This window comes from Sceloporus undulatus, chromosome 1 (assembly GCF_019175285.1).
Source record: "Sceloporus undulatus isolate JIND9_A2432 ecotype Alabama chromosome 1, SceUnd_v1.1, whole genome shotgun sequence".
NCBI classification, from domain to species: Eukaryota; Metazoa; Chordata; class Lepidosauria; order Squamata; family Phrynosomatidae; genus Sceloporus; species Sceloporus undulatus.
In genome coordinates this window covers 102,376,364-102,385,996 of record NC_056522.1, presented here as the reverse complement: position 1 = coordinate 102,385,996, position 9,633 = coordinate 102,376,364, and the positions used below count along the sequence as shown (strand labels likewise).

At 39.6% G+C, this 9,633-nt stretch overlaps 1 protein-coding gene across 3 annotated transcripts in view; it reads left to right on the top strand.

Moving 5' to 3' along the window:
* The window catches only part of PKIB (cAMP-dependent protein kinase inhibitor beta), a 71,392-nt gene extending 66,878 nt beyond the window's left edge, over nucleotides 1-4,514 (top strand). For 2 of the 3 annotated variants that reach the window (XM_042446157.1, XM_042446159.1), the window contains exons 2-3: nucleotides 1,608-1,782; nucleotides 2,706-4,514. In XM_042446157.1, coding sequence (XP_042302091.1) covers nucleotides 1,635-1,782; nucleotides 2,706-2,794 — 237 coding nt within the window. In that variant the 5' untranslated portion in view covers nucleotides 1,608-1,634 and the 3' untranslated portion in view covers nucleotides 2,795-4,514. Of the gene's footprint in view, nucleotides 1-743; nucleotides 846-1,607; nucleotides 1,783-2,705 lie in introns of all 3 variants that reach the window. The other variant, XM_042446158.1, reaches the window with a different exon arrangement.
* Nucleotides 4,515-9,633: the final 5,119 nt, after the last annotated feature.

Genomic DNA, 9,633 nt, shown 5'->3' with positions numbered 1-9,633 from the left:
CTAGTCCAATAAATCTTTTAAATGCTACAAACAGAATGCTGATAACTGGAACTCAGTACAGGTCTCATCAAACAATGGCTTGTGTTTGATTTGAAACAAACAAAACAAAACAAAACCCTGTGTTATAATGAAGCACCACTGACTGGATAAACTGTTTCCTTTTTAGGGTTGTTATCCAAAGTAGGCATAGTTCAGCAAAGATCCAAGCATGTAGAATGACATGCCTTCCCTGGACTTGCTTACCAACAACTGTGCAACTTTTTGTTCTTCCTCTCAGATGACAAAAACAAAGATACAGTCTCTTCAGTAGAACAGGATGCAGCATGTTCTCTAATTTTAGATGTATAGTATTCACAAATTTGTTTCTATATAACTGGGGCATTTATATTTTTGACACTGCAGTCCTATGTGGCTTAATCCTATGGGAGTAAGATCTAGCAAACAAAGTAGGTGTTAACCTCTATGAAAATAATTTCTCTGTAAATGTAATAAATGCGCCAAGTGCTACATTTATATGCTAAATTACGGATGATAGCCTAATTCCAGATAGTAATTCCAGAGTAGACGCACTGATTCCATGGGATTTACATGCCTTTTGATTTACCATTCAGTAATTGATTCAGTGAGTCTAACCTGGTTTGAACTAGGAGTTATATTTACGTAAACATGTTTAATGTTGTTAAAACAGCAAAACAAGTTTAGATTTGATAACGAACTAAGCATATATTTCTCTTTTTCCCAAGTTTTCAGTACCGCACGATAAACCCTGAGAAAAATGCCCATCTTTTCCCTAAGACTTCAACATTTCTGGAAATGTTACATTTCCAACAGCATAACAGCAAAAGGTCAGACTTGAGAAGTGATTGGAGATTTCATTTTATAGTTACTTGATAACAACGCTGTATTTCTTTCTCACTTAGAAAAAAATGTTTCCTAGTTTATAGAGAAAACATGTGGCTTTATTTTAAATATTTTAAAAAGTGTTTCATGGGGTGTGTCACCATTTCTCAATCCCTTATTCATATAACAACCTATTATACCTGTTTTCTGATGTTGAGAGCTTCCAGCTAGCTGTAGCTTTATCTCCATGACATACATTTGAAACAAAGCTTTCTTTCTGCAGCTCTTTCAAATTGTGGTGAGGTTTTTCTTTGTGCCTAAAACAGTGCATGAAAATGTTCCTCTGACACAGGACAATAGAGTAGGATTGTCAGTGATCTTCCTATTGACTGGTAAAATTACTCAAAGAATACACAGAGAGGAACAGTGTCGATTGCCAGGAAGTGTATATGAGTGCTTCTCTTTGTTCTATTCATAGTTACTGGAAATCTGCTGTTATGCTTGGTCTGCATTGGTTGTTGACATCTAAACAAAAAGTGAAGGTGGGGAAAAATGGAAATGGAGTGTTGGAATGAAATTTCAGCATTAGTGTATTGAAACTTCTGACATTTACACAGGACCAACTGGGTCAGTGCTCTCTTCAGCCAGCTGACATTTTGGTTTTCAAAAGACAAATAGCCATCTCCTGTTAAATAAGAGGATTGCTTCATGTTCTGATACCAGATGGAGGATCCTCTTTACATCCTGTGTCTATTTCTTCCCTGTAGATCTTGCTATGAAGAAAGAAGCCAGAGATGACTGATGTGGAGCCTGTGGTCACAGATTTTGCAGCCTCGGGGAGGGCAGGCCGCCGAAACGCCTTGCCAGACATTCTGGGTTCTTCTGCTGGGGCTGGAACCTCAGACTTGCCACACAAACTAGCTGAGCTCTCCATGTCAGAAGGTAATGCCTCCACATTAATGAGAAACAAAAGTTATCTTTCTTGACAACTAATTATTTTACCCTCTGGCAGCCTTGGCTAATGCTCTTTTATAAATGGCATATAGATAAGTGAGAGCCAGTGTGGTTTAGTGCTTTGAGTGTTGGACTAGAATTCTGGGAGAGCAGGGTTCAAAACTTTGTTCAGCCAGGAAAACCCATTGGGCAACCTTGAGCAAATCACACTCTCTTGGCCTCAGAGGGAGGCAATAGCAAACCATATTAGAATAAATCTTGCCCAGAAAAACCTATGGTTGGGTCATCATAAGTAGAGTCAACTTGAAAACATAACAATAATAAATATGAATAGATAATGTCCTAATGAGTATTACAACTCTGTGGGATAAAAGAGAGTATTAACAATTACCAGTCAGGAACATTAAAAGAAAAAAGAAAAGAAATAATACACTACTTTTCATGCATTATATAATATATACATGGAGCCAAATTTAACATCCTCTGGAAGCTATCTGCTAGGCTAGCATGATGGGATTTTCCTCCATTATTAGCCCTTTCCTCTGCTCCAAAACATGCTCAAAAGTGGTTCCCAGCCCTCTGTAGCACGTTTTGAGGATGCACAGGAAACTGTAAGAAAAAGAGATTGCCCTCCACCCAAAGCCATTCTGTCAATAGAACCACACTATTGGACCCTGGACATGTGTGTGTTAATTCATAAGGATTTTTTCTCCACAGCGAAATCAATATACAACCTCAGTCAGAGGTTATTATACAACCTCAGCAACTCTCTGAACTCCGTGTAGTCCCATATTAACACAACAGCACAAAATTCAGCATCCCCTTCATCTAATCTCCAAATGCTCAGAATGTTTTGACTAAATTACTAAATGTGAATTTATATGTTCTTTCTCTTATACACATCTCTTTAGGTGAAGGAGCTGAAGGTGGAGAAGCTTCTTCTTCTGGTGTCACCACAATGGAAAATCAAGAAACAGAAGGAAAGACCATGGATTCCTAATATCTATGAAATCTTTAGCTTGCAGTAATCACCAACAGATGTCATTCTCAGTGTGTGCAAGATACTGAAATATACAGTACTTGTAACTGGGTGATATAAATAAGGAGCTATTGAAACGTTTCAGCAATGTTACCTGGTTCAATAATTTTTGTGTGTATATAAATCCCAGTCAATATTTGCAGAATGCATGTGAAATTTTAGCACTATTTTCTGTCCCATAGTAAAGCAGCTCCATCACATCCTTTTGGATAAGGTAAACAAATACAACAAGAACATTGCTGTTTGGTCAGTCTCTTGAGGCCTTTTCAGCATATAAATATAATAAAATAGTGGGTTTTGTTTTTTCACACAAAACTTACTAGCCTTTATCCAGTGCTGGCATAATCTAGCAGTATGATGCAACAGTTCAACAGGCTGCAGTCACTTTGCTCAGTTGAAGTAATTAAGATGGGAATATATGTGGAAATAAAAGAGGAGTGAACACAATGCCCTGAATGAATTGTATGCTTCACAAAGGACAAAATGATAGAGAATAACAGAATGGTGATACAGAAGAGATGGAAAATAGCCTTCATATTCACCACATTTTGTGTTAAGATCAGTGCCAGCTGTACCATTAGGTAGAGCAATGCAGTTGCCTGAAAGATGATGGGTGCTGAGGGCAGAGTTGTGCCCTGCACTCCTTAAAGTAGCCTAGTGCCCTCATGTTTGGTAGACAATGTCATCCTACTACAATTACTGAAGCAAGAATCATCTGCCAGTACAGTCAGCATTTATTATCTATAAATAATATAATAGCTACCTGGTACCATTCAGACTATTTGTCCATATAGCCCAGTGCTATCTGTTCTCCAAGGTCTGCAGCACATATCTTTAGTAGATCTGCTACAGGTGTGGGGATATTAGAAAAGCACCACAGGCACAATCTGGTACAATGATGTCACACACAGCCGCTACACTGGCAACCGATTGATGGAAATCACACTTTTTCGAGAAAGAGAATATTGAAGACTGAATGTTGAAATGCTATAAGTCTCTGGATTCCCAATAACAACTGCACTTGTATTATGTTATTGTCTGGAAAAGCCCTTCTTCATTGTTTTTAAAGGTTTCCCCCCTGATATCTACTTCCTGCACATGAAAGTTGAATTTACCCAGAATCTGATGCCGTAGAAGGCACAGTGTTTTTGACATTGCAGGATACTTTGATCTTTAAAAGAAATGGAATGTCATCTCTATATAACCTCATGAAGCCCTTTTGAGGTCTGAACTCTACCTAGAGATGCAGTGGTGTGCTGAGAAAAATGAAAAATGCTCTTTCCTCACGCCTTCAAAATGTCAAGATGCATTGAGAGCACCTTGGTTTTTGAAATCCTTTTGTGAGTGTATAGTATGCTCCCCTCACTCAAATCTGACTCTTTCAGTGAGCTCTGCACTCTTAAAGTTTCCAAAGTAAACCCATGGCATTTGTTAATTACTCAAACCATTTCTTTATTTTAGCACTTGAGATAAAAATTCTCATTATCTCTTTTGGCCTTTGGTGTCTTTTATTGGTTCTGTCCTCATCAAGATCTGGGACACGAGCTTTTCATTTGAGTTGAGGGTGGATTTATTTTTGCATAACTGATCTTGTTATCCTTGTGAAAGCATTTTTTCCTGATATATTTTGCCCGTATCAAAGTTCGATCCATGTTTTTTAATAAAAGTTGTATTAATTAAAGTGTCCTGTATTCATTTTTTATGCAACATGTCCATGGCCATTGTCTAAACTCTTGCACCAAGAACAAGGAGTTGGATCTAGATTATGGTAGGTCTTAGTCATTACTACATCCCAGTGATGTTATTTGGTCAACAACAACAGTAACATTTATTTCTTACCTGCTGTTCCCCGTGGATTGAGGTGAGGAACAACAGGAAATAAACAATACACATCATCAATTAAAATATATTAATTGAAACATGAAACAGTTTAAAAACACAAATAAAATCCACATTTAAAACAACCATCAGCTCATTTGTGTCATATGAGTATAATACTGACTATGGCGGGATACACACCGCCATTTAGTACGTATACAATACGTACTAGGGTTAGGAAGGGGCGGTGCTTCCGCACCCCCCTAACCCTAGTACGTATTGTATACGTACAAGATGGCGGCGCCCCTTCTACATGGGCGCCGCCATCTTTACGTACTGGACGCACAGCGTCCAGACGTGTCACGCCGCTTGTGACGTAGCGAGCGCGCCCCTGGCGCCTCGCTACGTCGCAAACGCGACTTTAAAAGAAGCTCCATTTTGGAGCTTCTTTTTCGGTTCGCGCGGGAGTCGGGCCGTGTGAAGGCTCCGGCTCCCCCGCGGACCTACTGGCGGCGGCGGCAGACCGCCGCAAAGCCTCTATGTACCCAAAAGTTGGAGGTAGGTGTGTCAGGATTAAAAGGTAGACCCACTGTGTGCCTTTTGTTCTTCTGATCATGACTAAAATATACTCAATTGCATTTCTTCAAGAAAAATGTAATTTAATCGGTTGCCCTGCATGCCATTTATTCTTACTACATATTTCCCCAGGCAAACAGTTATGAAATGGAGTATATTACATGCAGGACCCTTAAAACTGTTAAATATGAAAGTCATCATGCAAAGCTTTGTGCTTTGTTACTTTCTTTTTCCCATAGTTCATTAATGCCTGATTGATCCAAGACACTGGTGGAGTTTCTGAGAACAGAGTACACTTGGGCATTGCATACTGCCAGCACTAGGTGGCACTCTGTAACCATTGGAAGAAAATCAGCCCAGCTATGCCTTTTTGCTCATCTCTTACAGACTGATTTCTTCCAAGGTTTTCTCTCAGCTGAGATAAATAGGGTTGGTCCTAGATGAGATGTGTTTAAGAAGCATCATTTTTAGAGATTTTTGAAAGCAGGAACATATTTATGTGCCATTATGGGTGACTAAATACAGATCAAAGTTATTTGTTTATAAATTGCACTTCTCTTCAGTTGACAAAACTGGACTTAGCTGATAAAAATGAAATTAGCATATTGAGACCGACATGATAAAACATAAAGGGGAATATAAATAATGCCCAGTATTCTACATTATCGGTTTAGGTTCAAAATACCCTGCAGAAATAATCCAGTTTGACACCTCTTTAATTGCCCTGGCTCAATGCTAGGGAATCCTGGGAATTGTAGTTTATTGTAGCACCAGAGCTCTCTGGCAGAGAAGGCCAAATGTCTCTCAAAATTACACTTCCCAGAATTCCCTAGCACTAATCCAGTGCAGTTAAAATGGTCTCAAACTGGATTATTTCTGTAGTATGTTTTGGACCTCAGTTTCACTGGTGGTATCAGGCCTCATATCACACTACAGTTTCAGCATTTGGATATCATTTTAACTGCCATGGCTCCCTCCTATGGAATCCTGAAACTTGTAATTTCATCAGGTAGTTAGAATTCTCTGCTAGAAAGCAATAGTGCCTTGTAAAACTACAAATCCTGAATACTAATGCTTAAACCACTACACCACATTATCTTTTACCTTAACTTATAGGCTGGTGGGGAAAGGCAGGGTGGTTGCTGTGGCTGCTGTTTCCCCAAAATTATATTTAACAGGACTTTGTCTTTCTACTGGATGTGATACGTAACTATCCTTATTTGTTGTAATTGATAGCTCTGACCTTACACAGAGCTTGCCTTCCCAGAAAGGTCATAAGAGAATAGCACAGTGAGAATGTTTATAAATATTTATGGAGTCTATTATAAACATTATTCTTTTATTCACTTTTAAAGCACCCAGTAACCAAAGTTCTCTGAGCAATGTGCAAATTGAACACAATGTACAAATTGAAGAAATTGGAATGATTCTGTTCATTACTTACAAGATCATGGAATGAAATTACAATCTTGGAATTGCTAGAGATTAACATTTATGGCGGTTAATGTCCAAACATGACCCCTAAACCCTACCAGTTCAGCCTTGCCACACCTCAGCCAAAGAGTTTCCAGACTGCTGCTTACTGGGGCACTGGGATATAACATCTATGGCACCCTTCTGGTTGCACAATGTCAAAGGAAGCAGTTCCAGCAGGACCACAAGGGGCCTCTCCAACTCCATGTTCTTGATGCACCCCATGACCAGGAGATGCTGCACATGTCATTTCCCAGTGCCCTGTTCTACAGCTTTTCAGAAACCTTTCAGCTACAATTCTGCCCAGCTGAAATGAGGGGAGTTACATTGTCAGACATAACTACAACAGAGATCCATCACTGTAGAATCATAGAATTGTAGAGTTGGAAGAGACCACAAGGACCATCCAGTCCAACCGCCTGCCATGCAGAACCTCTCACTCAAAGCATCCCTGACAGATTATGTCTGTAGATGCAAAAATCTTGGCCATAAACCAACAAATGTTTCTTCATATTTTCCATGGACTTTTCCCCTTTGAAAAACCAGGCAGAGGTTTCCAGCTTGCATGTCTGAGATCATTCATATCTTTGTTGTTGTTGTGTGCCTTCAAGGTATTTCCAACTTATGGCGACCGTAAGGCAGGATCATGGGGTATTCTTGGCAAGATTCGTTCAGAGGAGGTTTGCTATTGCCTTCTTCTGAGGCTGAGAGCATGTGAATTGCCCAAGTTCACCCAGTGGGTTTCATGGCTGAGTTGGGAATTGAACCCTGGTCTCCAGAGTCATAGTCCAACACACCATTACACCACACTGGATGTCATACTGTTCTCTAACTGTTAGACCTCATGGTACCTCTGCTTTGTTTTCCCAGTGACCTGATTAAACTTGGTGATATTGTAAAACTTTCCATGTACACATGGAAAGTGGGAAAATGGGAAAGATGGTGAAGTTCACTACTACACAGTAATAAATACCCCTGGCTGTAGCTCAGTGGTAGGGTACATATTTTGTATGCAGGAGCTCCAAGACTCAATCCCCAGCATCTCTAGGTAGGGCTAGGAAAGACGGCTGTTTTAAACTGTCGCTGTCAATCCATGTTGATAATATTTGGTTAGATGGACCAATGGCACACATTTTATATGGCACACCTTCCAATGTTTTTATATTAAAACAATCAGGACACTGGAAATTAAGTTCTTGAGCTGTGGAAGGGACATTAAACTGTGTTGGTGCTGTTATTTTTTTTTAACTGACATATTTAATTGTTTGATTTCATAATTGTTAGCCAGTTTGAGTGTTGCTAGCAGAGCATAAATGCAACACATAAATAAGGACTATTTATATGAATACCCTTAAGTATCAAACATGAGTCCAAATCTGTCTATGAGTTGCATCCAATGCTGGTGTTACACTAGGAGATTACTAAATTATTTGCACAAGACAGGACACACCAACAACCCAGCCAGCTGCTGTATACTCCCTTCCAAAAGCTGTTCTAGATGGGTAAACTCTACTGGATTAGATGGGCCAAGAATTGTTCAAGGCACTTTCGTCATATATACAGTGGGCCCTTTGGAGTTCTGTTCTGCCCCATTCCACCCCTTGCAGTTAAAAATGTAAATGACCACACCCCAAATTATTAAATGGCAACAACATGAATGCAGACATGTTGAAGAGTTCACGTTCATGTTGCCACCGTTTAATAATATGGGGTTTGACAATTTGTAGTTGCTTGAAATCACAGATCCAGAGCCTGCAGTTCTGGAGGACCCACTGCAAATTCCCCCAGGACCTCCACAAAAAAATTAATTACTACTTCCAAATGCCACCTGCTGTGGCAATGTGCTTCAAAATGCCCCCAAAACTTCAAATATTCAGCTAACCTCTAAATCACCCAAATGTCCTGTGAGAGGTCAGTGGAAATAGCCTTCTGGTCACTTTAGTTTGTGGCCAACTTTAATCCAGGTGTAAGTAATAATTTTGCTATTTTGTTTTGTTTTATCATCAGGGTGTAGCTATGTCCAGGGCGTATATATATTCCTGGGTAGCCATGTTGGCCATGCAGCAAAATGCAACACAGTCCAAAATCCACAAACAATGATACATTTATTTGACTAACTCCAAAGGATAAAATACATTATACAAGCTTTTCATGTTTCACTGGATTCTTCATCAGGCATCTTCATCACCATCATACTGGAGAAAAATGGTGATGATGTTAGAGTCACAGATCTACATGTCAGTTAAGATAGTACTGAGGGATTCCAATGCAGACAGAGGAAAATACCCTTATTCACCATGTGAGGGATAGGGACAAAGAGCAATAGACAGGTAATAAAATTTCCACTCCACTGGCAAGAGAAAAGTAACTTCTTTTCAGATCCAACAGGGACGTAGCTAGGATTTTAGGAAGGGGGGGTCCAGACTAAGTGCCACCATTATAATGGGGCTTGAGTGTGGCGGCGCAGCAGCACACACCATTCATTTTTCTAATGGAAGGGGGGGGTCCGGACCCCCAGATCCCCCCCCCCCCTTGGCTACATCCCTGGATCCAACTGTTCCTATACTGCGCAAAGCTAACTGCTCTTTTGTTAGACAAAGAACATTGAATTTCTCAAGGAGTCTGTGTACTATTTCAGCTGGAAAAACATGTCTGAGAATACTTATAGAAACCTTTCCCCTTGGGGGAGGGAGGGATGGTGGATGACTGTGTATTTTGATAAGATGCTTCTGTTATATGTTATATATGTTTTATGTTATGTGGTTTAGGTAAATATAATTTGTTTTGTTTTGTAATAAAAAAAGAGAAAGAAACCTTTCTCCTTGTATCCATTTATCTATTGAACAGAGTTTGTGAGATTTGCTGGAATTACTCAGAAGCACTACTGGTGTGATTTCAAGCAATATTTTGAACTGATGGATATTCTGGCCCAT